Source organism: Ranitomeya variabilis, chromosome 1, assembly GCF_051348905.1.
Source record: "Ranitomeya variabilis isolate aRanVar5 chromosome 1, aRanVar5.hap1, whole genome shotgun sequence".
NCBI classification, from domain to species: Eukaryota; Metazoa; Chordata; class Amphibia; order Anura; family Dendrobatidae; genus Ranitomeya; species Ranitomeya variabilis.
This window is the reverse complement of record NC_135232.1, coordinates 118,449,368-118,465,209: the sequence shown is the minus strand read 5'-3', so window position 1 is coordinate 118,465,209 and position 15,842 is coordinate 118,449,368. Positions and strand designations below refer to the sequence as shown.

Genomic DNA, 15,842 nt, shown 5'->3' with positions numbered 1-15,842 from the left:
CCCATAAAAAACAGGTGTATATTACCTGTATATACTCGAGTATAACCCGAGATTTTCAGCTCAAAAAAATGGGCTAAAAGTGCCCCTCTCGGCTTATACGTGAGTCATGGAAGGCGGGGGGGGGTCGGCGGGAGCGATGCCTGTCAAATCCTCACCTGCTCCCAGCGCTCCTGGCGTGGTCCCCGCATGTCCCACTGTCATGATTCCCAATGGCAGGGAAACATCAAAACACAAAGATAACGGACGAGCTCTGGGTGATGGAATCTCGAGCTGACCGTGAGCTAAATCTACCACACAACTAATAGTAGCCAGGGAGCATACCTGATTAACCCTAGATGCCACGCGCCAGCCGGAGGACTAACTACCCCTGGTAGAGGAAGGAACAGACCTGGCTTACCTCTAGGGAAATACCCCAAAAGATGATAGCAGCCCCCCACATGTAATGACGGTGAGTTTAGAGGAAAAGACATACACAGTATGAAGGTAGATTTAGCAAAGAGAGGTCCACTTACTAGATAGCAGAAGGATACAAAAGAGGACTTCACGGTCAACTGAAAACCCTATCAAAAAAACATCCTGAAATTACTTTAAGACTCCTGTGTCAACTCATGACACAGGAGTGGCAATTTCAGCCCACAAGAGCTTCCAGCTACAGAGAATAACAAAACTGCAAACTGGACAAAGATACAAAACAAAAGGACAAAGTCCACTTAGCTGATCAGCAGACTAGTAGCAGGAACATGCAACCGAAGGCTCTGGTTACAATGATGACCGGCAAGGAAATGACTGGAGAGCAAGGCTAAATAGGAAACTCCCAAACACTGATGGGAGCAGGTGAACTGAGACAGCAAAGACACACAAGTCCCCAGTACCACCAGCAACCACCAGGGGAGCCCAAAAGCGGATTCACAACATCCCACGTCTTCGGGAGTCTTCTTCCCCTGTTCAGCGGTCACTGGTACCGCTCATTAAAGTTATAAATATGGACTCCACGCCCATAGGGGTGGAGCCGCATATCCATTACTGTAATGAGCGGTGCCACGTGACCGCTCACTACAGGAAGAAGCTGTATTAGGGTGCGCGCCGCCCTCTGTCTGAACAGTCAGTGCGGAGAAACGGGACGCTGAGGAGCAGCGGGCAGCGACGAAAGGTGAGTATGTAATTTCTTTTTTTTAGTGCAGCAGCAGCATTACATGTGGCACAATGCTATATGGGGCATCTATGGGGCAATAACTGTATGGAGCATTATATGGGGCATCTCTGGGGCCATAACTGCATGGAGCATTATATGAGGCATTATATGGGGCATCTATGGGGCCATAACTGTATGGAGCATCTATGGGTCCATAACTGCATGGAGCATTAAATGGGGCATCTATGGGGCCATAACTGCATGGAGCATTATATAGGGCATCTATGGGGCCATAACTGCATGGAGCATTATATGGGGCATCTATGGGGCCATAACTGCATGGAGCATTACATGGGGCATCTATGGGGCCATAAAGAACTGCATGGAGCATTATATGGAGCATCTATGGGGCCATAACTGCATGGAGCATTATATGGGGCATCTATGGGGCCATAAAGAACTGCATGGAGCATTATATGGGGCATCTATGGGGCTGTAATGAACTGCATGGATCATTATATGGAGCATTACATGGGGCCATAAAGAACTGCATGGAGCATTATATGGAGCATCTATGGAGCTATAAAGAACTGCATGGAGCATTAAATGGGGCATCTATGGGGCCATAACTGCATGGAGCATTATATGCGGCATTATATTGGGCATCTATGGGGCCATAACTGCATGGAGCATTATATGGAGCATTACATGGACCATAAAGAACTGAATGGAGCATTATATGGAGCATCTATGGGGCCATAAAGAACTGAATGGAGCATTATATGGAGCATCTATGGGGCCATAAAGAACTGCATGGAGCATTATATGGGGCATATTTGTATATGGAGCATCTTATGGGGCCATAATGAACTGTATGGAGCATTATATGGGGCTCCTGATTCAATATTCAAAAACACTTAACCTACTGATGTCTCAATTAATTTGACTTTTATTGGTATCTATTTTTATTTTTGACATTTACCGGTAGCTGCTGCATTTTCCACCCTAGGCTTACACTCAAGTCAATAAGTTTTCCCAGATTTTTGTTGCAAAATTAGGGGGGTTGGCTTATACTCGAGTATATATGGTACATTCCCTGTGCCTGATAGGTGGGGAATGAACATGAAATATACTAGAGAATAGGAGAATGAACACATATCCAATATAAACAGGTGTATATCATATTCCCTGAGCCTGATAGGTGGGGAATGAACATGAAATGTACAGTATACATCGGGGTTTATATGGGATATGTGTTCATTCTCCCATTCTCTACATATATTTCATGTTCATTCCCCACCTATCAGGCACAGGAAATATAGTATACATTTTTTTATATAGGATATGTGTTCATTCCTCTATTATCTACATATATTTCATGTTCATTCCCCACCTATCAGGCACAGGGAATATAGTATACACCTGTTTACAGTTGTGGCCAAAAGTATTGACACCCTGCAATTCTGTCAGATAATACTCACTTTCTTCCTGAAAATGATTGAAATCACAAATTCTTTGGTATTATTATCTTCATTTAATTTGTCTTAAATTAAAAAACACAAAAGAGAATGAAGCAAAAAGCAAAACATTGATCATTTCACACAAAACTCCAAAAATGGGCCAGACAAAAGTATTGGCACCCTCAGCCTAATACTTGGTTGCACAACCTTTAGCCAAAATAACTGTGACCAACCGCTTCCGGTAACCATCAATGAGTTTCTTACAATGCTCTGCTGGAATTTTAGACCATTCTTCTTTGGTAAACTGCTCCAGGTCCCTGATATTTGAAGGATGCCTTCTCCAAACTGCCATTTTTAGATCTCTCCACAGGTGTTCTATGAGATTCAGGTCTGGACTCATTGCTGGCCACCTTAGAAGTCTCCAGTGCTTTCTCTCAAACCATTATCTAGTGCTTTTTGAAGTGTGTTTTGGGTTATTGTCCTGCTGGAAGACCCATGACCTCTGAGGGAGACCCAGCTTTCTCACACTGGGCCCTACATTATGTGCAAAATTTGTTGGTAGTCTTCAGACTTCATAATGCCATGCACACGGTCAAGCAGTCCAGTGCCAGAGGCAGCAAAGTAACCCCAAAACATCAGGGAACCTCCGCCATGTTTGACTGTAGGGACCGTGTTCTTTTCTTTGAATGCCTCTTTTTTTTCTCCTGTAAACTCTATGTTGATGCCTTTGCCCAAAAAGCTCTACTTTTGTCTCATCTGACCAGAGAACATTCTTCCAAAACGTTTTAGGCTTTTTCAGGTAAGTTTTGGCAAACTCCAGCCTGGCTTTTTTATGTCTCGGGGTAAGAAGTGGGGTCTTCCTGGGTCTCCTACCATACAGTCCCTTTTCATTCAGACGCCGACGGATAGTACGGGTTGACACTGTTGTACCCTCGGACTGCAGGGCAGCTTGAACTTGTTTGGATGTTAGTCGAGGTTCTTTATCCAACATCCGCACAATCTTGCGTTGAAATCTCTTGTCAATTTTTCTTTTCCGTCCACATCTAGGGAGGTTAGCCACAGTGCCATGGGCTTTAAACTTCTTGATGACACTGCGCACGGTAGACACAGGAACATGCAGGTCTTTGGAGATGGACTTGTAGCCTTGAGATTGCTAGTGCTTCCTCACAATTTGGTTTCTCAGGACCTCAGACAGTTCTTTGGTCTTCTTTCTTTTCTCCATGCTCAATGTGGTACACACAAGGACACAGGACAGAGGTTGAGTCAACTTTAATCCATGTCATCTGGCTGAAAGTGTGATTTAATTATTGCCAACACCTGTTAGGTGCCACAGGTAAGTTACAGGTGCTGTTAATTAGACAAACTAGAGAAGCATCACATGATTTTTCGAACAGTGCCAATACTTTTGTCCACCCCCTTTTTTATGTTTGGTGTGGAATTATATCCAATTTGGCTTTAGGACAATTCTTTTTGTGTTTTTTCATTTAAGACAAATTAAATGAAGACAATAATAACAAAGAATTTGTGTTTGCAATCATTTTCAGGAAGAAACTGAGTATTATCTGACAGAATTGCAGGGGTGTCAATACTTGTGGCCACAACTGTATATGGGATATGTGTTCATTCTCCTATTATCTACATATTCTCCATGTTCATTCCCCACCTATCAGGCTCAGGGAATATAATATACACCTGTTTTTATGTATCTATGTTGATTTCCTAAATTTCTACATATATTTCTTGTTCAGTTCATATCCAAGATGCATAAGAAATCTACAGTTAGGTCCATATATATTTGGACAGAGACAACATTTTTCTCATTTTGGTTATAGACATTACCACAATTTAATTTTAAACAAAACAATTCAGATGCAGTTGAAGTTCAGACTTTCAGCTTTCATTTGTGGGTATCCATATTAAAATTGGATGAAGAGTTTAGGAGTTTCAGCTCCTTAACCTGTGCCACCCTGTTTTTTAAAGGGACCAAAAGTAATTGGACAATTGACTCCAAGGCTATTTCATGGACAGGTGTGGGCAATCCCTTCATTATGTCATTATCAACTAAGCAGATAAAAGGCCTGGAGTTGATTTGAGGTGTGGTGCTTGCATTTGGAAGGTTTTCCTATGAAGTAAACATGCGGTCAAAAGCGCTCTCCATGAAGGTGAAACAAGCCATTCTTAACCCCTTCACCCCCAAGGGTGGTTTGCACGTTAATGACCGGGCCAATTTTTACAATTCTGACCACTGTCCCTTTATGAGGCTATAACTCTGGAACGCTTTGACGGATCCTGGTGATTCTGACATTGTTTTCTCGTGACATATTGTACTTCATGTTAGTGGTAAAATTTATTCGATATAACTTGCGTTTATTTGTGAAAAAAATGGAAATTTGGCGAAAATTTTGAAAATTTTGCAATTTTCCAACTTTGAATTTTTATGCCCTTAAATCACAGACATATGTCACGCAAAATACTTAATAAGTAACATTTCCCACATGTCTACTTTACATCAGTACAATTTTGGAACCAAAATTTTTTTTTGTGACGGAGTTATAAGGGTTAAAAGTTGACCAGCAATTTCTCATTTTTACAACACCATTTTTTTTTAGGGACCACATCTCATTTGAAGTCATTTTGAGGGGTCTATATGATAGAAAATACTCAAGTGTGACACCATTCTAAAAACTGCACCCCTCAAGGTGCTCAAAACCACATTCAAGAAGTTTATTAACCCTTCAGGTGTTTCACAGGAATTTTTGGAATGTTTAAATAAAAATGAACATTTAACTTTTTTTCACACACAATTTATTTCAGCTCCAATTTGTTTTATTTTACCAAGGGTAACAGGAGAAAATGGACCCCCAAAGTTGTTGTACAATTTGTCCTGAGTATGCTGATACCCCATATGTGGGTGTAAACCATTGTTTGGGCGCAGGGCAGAGCTCGGAAGGGAAGGAGCGCCATTTGACTTTTCAATGCAAAATTGACTGGAATTGAGATGGGACGCCATGTTGCGTTTGGAGAGCCCCTGATGTGCCTAAACATTGAAACTCCCTACAAGTGACACCATTTTGGAAAGTAGACCCCCTAAGGAACTTATCTAGATGTGTGGTGAGCACTTTGACCCACCAAGTGCTTCACAGAAGTTTATAATGCAGAGCCGTAAAAATAAAAAATCATATTTTTTCACAAAAATGATCTTTTTGCCCCCAATTTTTTATTTTCCCAAGGGTAAGAGAAGAAATTGGACCCCAAAAAATGTTGTGCAATTTGTCCTGAGTACGATGATACCCCATATGTGGGTGTAAACCATTGTTTGGGCGCATGGCAGAGCTTGGAAGGGAAGGAGCGCCATTTGACTTTTCAATGCAAAATTGACTGGAATTGAGATGGGACGCCATGTTGCGTTTGGAGAGCCCCTGATGTGCCTAAACATTGAAACTCCCTACAAGTGACACCATTTTGGAAAGTAGACCCCCTAAGGAACTTATCTAGATGTGTGGTGAGCACTTTGACCCACCAAGTGCTTCACAGAAGTTTATAATGCAGAGCCGTAAAAATAAAAAATCATATTTTTTCACAAAAATGATCTTTTTGCCCCCAATTTTTTATTTTCCCAAGGGTAAGAGAAGAAATTGGACCCCAAAAAATGTTGTGCAATTTGTCCTGAGTACGATGATACCCCATATGTGGGTGTAAACCATTGTTTGGGCGCATGGCAGAGCTTGGAAGGGAAGGAGCGCCATTTGACTTTTCAAAGCAAAATTGACTGGAATTGAGATGGGACGCCATGTTGCGTTTGGAGAGCCCCTGATGTGCCTAAACATTGAAACTCCCTACAAGTGACACCATTTTGGAAAGTAGACCCCCTAAGGAACTTATCTAGATGTGTGGTGAGCACTTTGACCGACCAAGTGCTTCACAGAAGTTTATAATGCAGAGCCGTAAAAATAAAAAATCATATTTTTTCACAAAAATGATCTTTTTGCCCCCAATTTTTTATTTTCCCAAGGGTAAGAGAAGAAATTGGACCCCAAAAAATGTTGTGCAATTTGTCCTGAGTACGATGATACCCCATATGTGGGTGTAAACCATTGTTTGGGCGCATGGCAGAGCTTGGAAGGGAAGGAGCGCCATTTGACTTTTCAATGCAAAATTGACTGGAATTGAGATGGGACGCCATGTTGCGTTTGGAGAGCCCCTGATGTGCCTAAACATTGAAACTCCCTACAAGTGACACCATTTTGGAAAGTAGACCCCCTAAGGAACTTATCTAGATGTGTTTTGAGAGCTTTGAACCCCCAAGTGTTTCACTACAGATTATAACGCAGAGCCGTGAAAATAATTTTTATTTTTTTTCTCAAAAATGATTTTTTAGCACCCAGCTTTGTATTTTTACAAGGGTAACAGAATAAATTGGACCCCAAAATTTGTTTTCCAATTTGTCCTGAGTACGCTGATACCCCATATGTGGGGGGGAACCACTGTTTGGGCGCATGACAGAGCTCGGAAGGGAAGGAGCGCCATTTGGAATGCAGACTTAAATGGATTGGTCAGCAGCCGTCACGTTGCATTTGCAGAGCCCCTGATGTACCCAAACAGTACAAACCCCTAACAAGTGACCCCATATTGGAAACTAGACCTCCCAAGGAACTTATCTAGATGTGTTTTGAGAACTTTGAACCCCCAAGTGTTTCACTAAAGTTTATAGCGCAAAGCCGTGAAAATAAAAATTCTTTTTTTTTTTCACAAAAATGATTTTTTAGCCCCCAGTTTTGTATTTTCACAAGGGTAACAGGATAAATTAGACCCCAAAAGTTGTTGTCCAATTTGTCCTGAGTACACTGATACCCCATATGTGGGGGGGAACCACTGTTTGGGTGCATGACAGAGCTCGGAAGGGAAGGAGCGCCATTTGGAATGCAGCCTTAAATGGATTGGTCTGCAGGCGTCACGTTGCATTTGCAGAGCCCCTGATGTACCCAAACAGTACAAACCCCCCACAAGTGACCCCATATTAGAATCTAGACCTCCCAAGGAACTTATCTAGATGTGCTGTGAGAACTTTGAACCCCCAAGTGTTTCACTACAGTTTATAACGCAGAGCCGTGAAAATAAAACATCTTTTTTTTCCCACAAAAATGATTTTTAGCCCCCCAAATTTTTATTTTCCTAAGGATAACAAGAGAACTTGGACCCCAGAAGTTGTTGTTCAATTTGTCCCGAGTACGCTGATAACACATATGTTGGGGTAAACCCCTTTTTGGGCGCACGGGAGAGCTCGGAAGGGAAGGAGCACTGTTTTACTTTTTCAACGCAGAATTGGCTGGAATTGAGATTGGACGCCATGTCGCGCTTGGAGAGCCCCTGATGTGCCTAAACAGTGGAAACTCCCCAATTCTACCTGAAACCCTAACCCAAACACACCCCTAACCCTAATCCCAACGGTAACCCTAACCACACCCCTAGCCCTGACACACCCATAATTCTAATCCCAACCCTAATCCAAACGTAAATGTAATCCAAACCCTAACCCTAACTTTAGCCCCAACCCTAACTTTAGCCCCAACCCTAACTTTACCTCCAACCCTAGCCCTAACCCTAACCCTACCCCTAACCCTAACCTTAAACGTGACTGAAATACGTGGCACTGAAATACGTGGCACTGAAATACGTGGCACTGAAATACGTGGCACTGAAATACGTGGCACTGAAATACGTGATACGTGGCACTGAAACACGTGGCACTGAAACACGTGGCACTGAAATACGTGATACGTGGCACTGAAATACGTGGCACTGAAATACGTGGCACTGAAATACGTGGCACTGAAATATGTGATACGTGGCACTTAAATACGTGGCACTGAAATACGTGGCACTGAAATACGTGGCACTGAAATACGTGGCACTGAAATACGTGGTACTAAAATATGTGGCACTGAAATACGTGATACGTGGCACTGAAATACGTGATACGTGGCACTGAAATACGTGATACGTGGCACTGAAATACGTGGCACTGAAACACGTGGCACTGAAATACGTGGCACTGAAATACGTGGCACTATGACTGTCAGAAAATGTTCATTAAACGGTTAGGGGTGAGGTTAGGGGTAGAGTTAGGGTTAGGGTTTGGATCCCTTTATCACCTTGATGGTGGTGGGTGGCTTTTCAGTGTGTTTTCTGTTTTTTTTTCGATAAAAATGCATGCGTTTTTAACGCAAACAAACGCATGTGCTTAAAAACGCAAGAAAATACTGCAGGTTGTATTTCTGAAAATGAACGCATGCAGAAAAAAACCGCATGCGTTTGAAAACGCGACCAAACGCGTACAAAAAACCGCATGCGTTTTCAATGTTAAATATAGGGAAAAAACGCATGCGTTTTTTTGTGCAAAAAGCGCTGCAGACAAAAACGCAAGTGTGAAACCAGTGACGCTTTTTATAGCAAAAAAATTTTTGCGTCTCCACATTTTGAGACCTATAATTTTTCCACATTTTGCTCCACAGAGTCATGTGAGGTCTTGTTTTTTGCGGGACGAGTTGACGTTTTTATTGGTAACATTTTCGGACACGTGACCGTTTTTGATCGCTTTTTATTCCGATTTTTGTGAGGCAGAATGACCAAAAACCAGCTATTCATGAATTTCTTTTGGGAGAGGCGTTTATACCGTTCCGCGTTTGGTAAAATTGATAAAGCATTTTTATTCGTCGGGTCAGTATGATTACAGCGATATCTCATTTATATCATTTTTTTATGTTTTGGCGCTTTTATACGATAAAAACTAAAATATAGAAAAAATAATTATTTTGGTATCGCTTTATTCTCAGGACTATAACTTTTTTATTTTTTTGCTGATGATGCTGTATGGCGGCTTGTTTTTTGCGGGACAAGATGACGTTTTCAGCGGTGCCATGGTTATTTATATCAGTCTTTTTGATCGCGTGTTATTCCACTTTTTGTTCGGCGGTATGGTAATAAAGCGTTGTTTTTTGCCTCGTTTTTTTTTTTTTTTTCTTACGGTGTTTACTGAAGGGGTTAACTAGTGGGGCAGTTTTATAGGTTGGGTCGTTACGGACGCGGCGATACTAAATATGTGTACTTTTATTGTTTTCTTTTTTTTATTTAGATAAAGAAATGTATTTATGGGAATAATATATATTTTTTTATTATTATTTATTTAGGAATTTTTTTTTTTTTTTTTTTACACATGTGGAAAATTTTTTTTTTAACTTTTTTACTTTGTCCCAGGGGGGGACATCACAGATCATTGATCTGGCAGTGTGCACAGCACTCTGCCAGATCGACGATCTGCTGTGCAGGGCTGCAGGCTTACCAAGTGTCTGCTCTGAGCAGACACTCGGTAAGCCACCTCCTTCCCTGCAGGACCCGGATGCCGCGGCCATCTTGGATCCGGGACCTGCAGCCAGGAAGGAGGTAGGAGACCCTCGCAGCAACGCGATCACATCGCGTTGCTCCGGGGGTCTCAGGGAAGCACGCAGGGAGCCCCCTCCCTGCGCGATGCTTCCCTATACCGCCGGTACACTGCGATCATGTTTGATCGCGGTGTGCCGGGGGTTAATGTGCCGGGGGCGGTCCATGACCGCTCCTGGCACATAGTGCCGGATGTCAGCTGCGATATGCAGCTGACACCCGGCTGCGATCGGCCGCGCTCCCCCCGTGAGCGCCGCTGATCGGTGATGACGTACTATCCCGTCGGCGGTCATACGGGCCCACCCCACCTCGACGGGATAGTACGTCTGATGTCAGGAAGGGGTTAAGCTGAGAAAACAGAGAAAAAACCCATCCGAGAAATTGCTACAATATTAGGAGTGGCAAAATGTACAGTTTGGTACATCCTGAGAAGGAAAGAAAGCAATGGTGATCTCATCAATGCAAATAGACCTGGGCGCCCACGGAAGACAACAGTGGTGGGTGATCGCAGAATAATCTCCATGGTGAAGAGAAACCCCTTCACAACAGCCAACCAAGTGACCAACACTCTCCCGGAGGTCGGCGTATCAATATCCAAATCTATCATAAAGAGAAGACTGCATGAAAGTAAATACAGAGGGTTCACTGCACGGTGCAAGCCACTCATAAGTGTCAAGAATAAAAAGGCTAGACTGGACTTTGCTAAAAAACATCTAAAAAAGCCAGCACAGGTCAGGAAGAACATTCTTTGGACAGATGAAACCAAGATCAACCTCTACCAGAATGATGGAAAGAGAAAAGTATGGCGAAGGCTTGGTACAGCTCATGATCCAAAGCATACCACATCATCTGTAAAACACAGCGGAGGTAGTGTGATGGCTTGGGCATGCATGGCTGCCAGTGGCACTGGGTCACTAGTGTTTATTGATGATGTGACACAGGACAGAAGCAGCCAAATGAATTCTGAGGTATTCAGAGCCATACTGTGTGCTCAGATCCAGCCAAATGCAGCAAAACTGATTGGTCGTCGTTTCATACTACAGATGGACAATGACCCAAAACATGAAGCCAAAGCAACCCAGGAGTCTATTAAAGCAAAGAAGTGGAATATTCTTGAATGGCCAAGTCAGTCACCTGATCTCAACCCAATTGAGCATGCATTTCACTTGTTAAAGACTAAACTTCAGACAGAAAGGCCCACAAACAAACAGCAACTGAAAACCACCGCAGTGAAGGCCTGGCAGAGCATCAAAAAGGAGGAAACACAGCGTCTGGTGATGTCCATGAGTTCAAGACTTCAGGCAGTCATTGCCAACAAAGGGTTTTCAACCAAGTACTAGAAATGAACATTTTATTTAAAATTATTGAATCTGTCCAATTACTTTTGGTCCCTTTAAAAACAGGGTGGCACATGTTAAGGAGCTGAAACTCCTAAACCTTTCATCCAATTTTAATGTGGATACCCTCAAATGAAAGCTGAAAGTCTGAACTTCAACTGCATCTGAATTGTTTTGTTTAAAATTAAATTGTGGTAATGTCTATAACCAAAATGAGAAAAATGTTGTCTCTGTCCAAATATATATGGACCTAACTGTGTAACATCTCTCCATCTCTTTGGACCTAAAAGTTATGTTCATTCTTTTTATTTATTCCTTTTCTTCATTCTTTTTAGTGTGTCCCACAAAAAAGGCAATCTCAGCCAACACAAGACATACTTCAAAATGAAGCAAGAATCCTAAAGGCATCTGTCGGTCCAAATGGACAGTAAAAATTAAGCACACAGTTTTGTAGGGGATATAAACCTTCTATACATGGCACCTCTAGTGTTCTAAACTGGAATTTTATTCGGATATGCTTTTTAGGCCACTCCGTGCACCCTTGGTGCGCCCAATGGTGACTGACAGCGCTGGTTTGCGGGACGCAAACCAGTACTGTCAATCCCCAGTGAGGACTTCGGGGGCATATATAGAAGATCCAGATGTATATATTACTAATAAGCAGATACGGTAACTCAGGTTGGGAGATCCAGCAGTCCGGCAATGGTTTCCGATACAAGAACAGTCCCATGTTTCATGAGTGTGTGACTATAATGGTGTTATATCCCCTACAAAGCTATTTACTTCGTACATACTGTCAGTTTGAGCCGACACACACCCTTTTAAGAGACCGTACACAGGAATATACATTAAAGGGACAGCATAGGCAGCATGGTGGCTCCGTGGTTAGCACTGCAGCTTTGCAGCGCTGAGGGCTAAGATTAAATCCAACCAAAGACAACGTCTGCAAGGAGTTTGCATATTCTCGTGTTTTTGTGGGTTTCCTTTGGGTTCCCTGGCTCTTGAACACCAAAGACATACTGATAGGGAATTTAGATTGTGAGCCCCAATGGGGACAGTGTGATGATGTCTGTAAAGTGCTGCGGAATATGATGGTGCTATATATCTCATAGATTGTAAGCTTGCGAGCAGCAGGGCCCTCTTTCCTCCTGGTATCTGTTTTGAACTGTGATTTCTGTTATGCTGTAATGTCTGTTGTCTGTATAAGTCCCCTCTATAAGTTGTAAAGCGCTGCGGAATATGTTGGCGCTATATAAATAAAATTATTATTATTATTATTATTATACCGTAAGCAAAGGATAAAATAGCCATTCAACTTGGCAGCCCTCATTCATTTATTGTTTACAGCCCTACAAATCAGATTCACATACCTAAAATTAAAGTAGGCCAATTAGTAATTCTCGCCTTGAGTCCTTGGTGAAAGATTTCATGGAGAAACATGATGGTTTCACTGCAGGAGATAAAGAAAGAAAATATGACAATTTCTCCACATGTCCCAGACATTATATTGAATGCTACCAGTAAACAGCAAGTCTCAGCTTTACATGAATTTTCAGTACATTGTTATTAAATGGATAAATAGTGCGAGAATGACGACTTAAAATAAATGAGCGATAAAAAGTAAATAATTCATCAATGAAAAATGAAGAACTGAAGGTGAAATTACAGGTCATCAGCAAGAAAGGTCAGGATTAATCAGCCTCCAGGCATTAAATAAGGCACAGCTGGTGACTTTTACTGTATGATTGTGAGATTAACAATAATTCCTGCAGATAGAGGACAAACCCGGTAATATATAGGAGTGCATTACATAGGAAGAATATGGCTAAATATAAAAATTAAAGGAGTGGTCCAAAACAAACATTTATTTTAATCCTAAATTTCAGTCTATTTAATGTCGTAATTAATCTTTTTTTTTAATATACTTTAATTAAAAATTCCCTATCGGTCCCTCATTATGCGATCTAACTGCTTTAAACTAATTTTGTTAACCTACTTTAAGTTTGATAACTCTTCAACTGAGAATTTACATTGCATGTTGGGATACTCAAATGAATGGTTACTGCTGCAGCCTCTGCCCTCAACCTGAAATGAAGCATCAGTGATGTCCGTTTCATTGGCTGGACTAATCCCTGCTCTACGGAGCATGCATCTCTTAATTCTGAAGGATGCTCAGTAAGAACTCATCACTGTGCAATATTCTTCACGGCGCACAGTGACAGTGCACTCTCTCCCTCTTCTCTTCTCTAATGGGAAGTGACGAGCCAGCAAGAGAGCACACTGTCAGAATATTGCACAGTAACAAGATCCTAATGAGCTTATGACAAAATCGACAACAGATGCAGAGAAGTGACCATAGTCGCTACCCCTGATGACTTGTTTGAGTATCCCAGCATACACTGGAGTCTGTCAAACTAAGAGTCAAACAGGAAGTAGGTTAAAAAACAAAACACAGTTAGATAGAGTAGTAAGGGTACAATAGGGAATTTTTAATTAAAGTATATTCGAGAAGAGATTAGATTATGACATTAAATAGACATTTAGGATTAAAATAATTGTTTGTTTCAGACCACTTCTTTACACATAAAACCAGTGTTAAAGGAGAGGTCTACTTTATCTTCATTTTACCAGTTGTGTTGAGGATATGATTTTGTGCCACTTATAGGTTCTCCTCTTATCCTGGTTAGCAGGGCCGTATTTAGAGTTTCTGCTGCCCGAGGCACTTTTAGTGCCGCCTCCCCCTTTTGGAAAGAGGTATAAAGTTTGCGGCGCAAATTTTAGGCCAAGCCACTGACCACACCCATTTCACAACTAGTCACACCCATATCCAAGTCCCAACCACACCCATTTAGCAATGCTGATCACACTGTTTCATATACAATAATTATAACCCCCCAAAAATATGGCCACACAGTGCTCCATACTGTATAATGGCCACACATGATGCTCAATACTGTATAATAGCCAAACATGATGCTCAATACTGTATAATGGCCACACATGATGCTCCATACTGTATAATGGCCACATATGATGCTCCATACTGTATAATGGCCACACATGATGCTCCATACTGTATAATGGCCACACATAATGCTCCATACTGTATAATGGCCATACACAGGATCGTATTTGCCACTAGGCACCCGAGGGCACGTGCCTAGGGTGGGAACGATGCGGGGGCGGCACCAGAGCAAGGTTTTTTTTTTTATAAAGTCCGGCGGGGTCACCTTAATTCCCCCGCCCGCGAGTCCTTGCCCCGACATCATACAGTATGAGTGAGTCATCATACATGCTCACCTAGGTAGCTCCAGCGATGCCTGGTCTGGTCTCAGCGTCGGCCGACGACAGCTCGTCCTGTGTGAGCGGTCAGGTGGTACCGCTCATTAAGGTCATGAATATGCGCATATTCACACAGGACAAGGGTGCTGCGTCGGGACAGAGGTGGAGAGGATTCCGTTCCGTGCGGTGTGGAAAAGGACAAAGGTGAGTATGATGACAGCCAGGGTGGGAGGACGGCGGGGGGAGGATGAAGGAGGATCGTGGACGGGGAGCAGCGAGCCATACAAGATGGGAGCGCGGAGCGGCGGGGAGCCGATGAAGATGAGTCGTGCATGGAGCCTGGGGGCGGCTGGCCAGGGGGGAGAGATGACGAGCCATGCAAGATGGGAGCCGGCGATGAGCCACGCATACAGGGGGGTATGGGAGATGAGCCAGAGCCACCCATGCATACAGGGAGGGGGAGATGAGCCAGGCATACAGGAGGGGGGAGAGATGAGTCATGCATGATGGGAGCGGGGAGCCAATGAGCCATGCATGGGGGGGGAGAAGAGCCATGCATACAGGATGGGAGGGGGGTGGGCCATTATACAGTATGCGAGGAGCATCATATGTGGCCATTATACAGTATGGAGCATCATGTGTGGCCATTATACAGTATGGAGCATCATATGTGGCCATTATACTGTATTGAGCATCATGTGTGGCTGTTATACAGTATTGAGCATCATGTGTGGCCGCCCATTATACAGTATGGAGCATCATGTAGAGCCATTATACAGTATGGAGCATCATGTGTGGCTATTATACAGTATGGAACATCATATGTGGCCATTATACAGTATGCAGCATCATATGTGGCCATTATACAGTATGGTGCATCATGTGTGGCCATTATACAGTATGGAGCACCATGTGTGGACAATGGCCATTATACAGTATTGACCGTCATGTGTGGCCATTATACAGTATGGAGCATCATGTGTGGCCATTATACAGTATGGAGCATCACATGGCCATTATACAGTATGAGCATCATGTGTGGCCATTATACAGTATTGAGCATCATGTTTGGCTATTATACAGTATTGAGCATCATGTGTGGCCATTATACAGTATGGAGCACTGTGTGGCCATATTTTTTTTTGGTTATAATTATTGTATATGAAACAGTGTGATCAGCAGTGCTAAATGGGT

The 15,842-nt window shown here is 42.7% G+C and overlaps 1 protein-coding gene across 4 annotated transcripts in view; it reads right to left on the bottom strand.

Annotated features, from left to right (window-relative positions):
* Positions 1–15,842, bottom strand: part of RASGRF2 (Ras protein specific guanine nucleotide releasing factor 2) — a 401,708-nt gene that overhangs the window by 161,364 nt on the left and 224,502 nt on the right. For all 4 annotated transcript variants that reach the window (XM_077288405.1, XM_077288397.1, XM_077288415.1 and 1 more), the window contains exon 6: positions 12,737–12,816. In XM_077288405.1, coding sequence (XP_077144520.1) covers positions 12,737–12,816 — 80 coding nt within the window. The remainder of the gene's footprint in view (positions 1–12,736; positions 12,817–15,842) is intronic.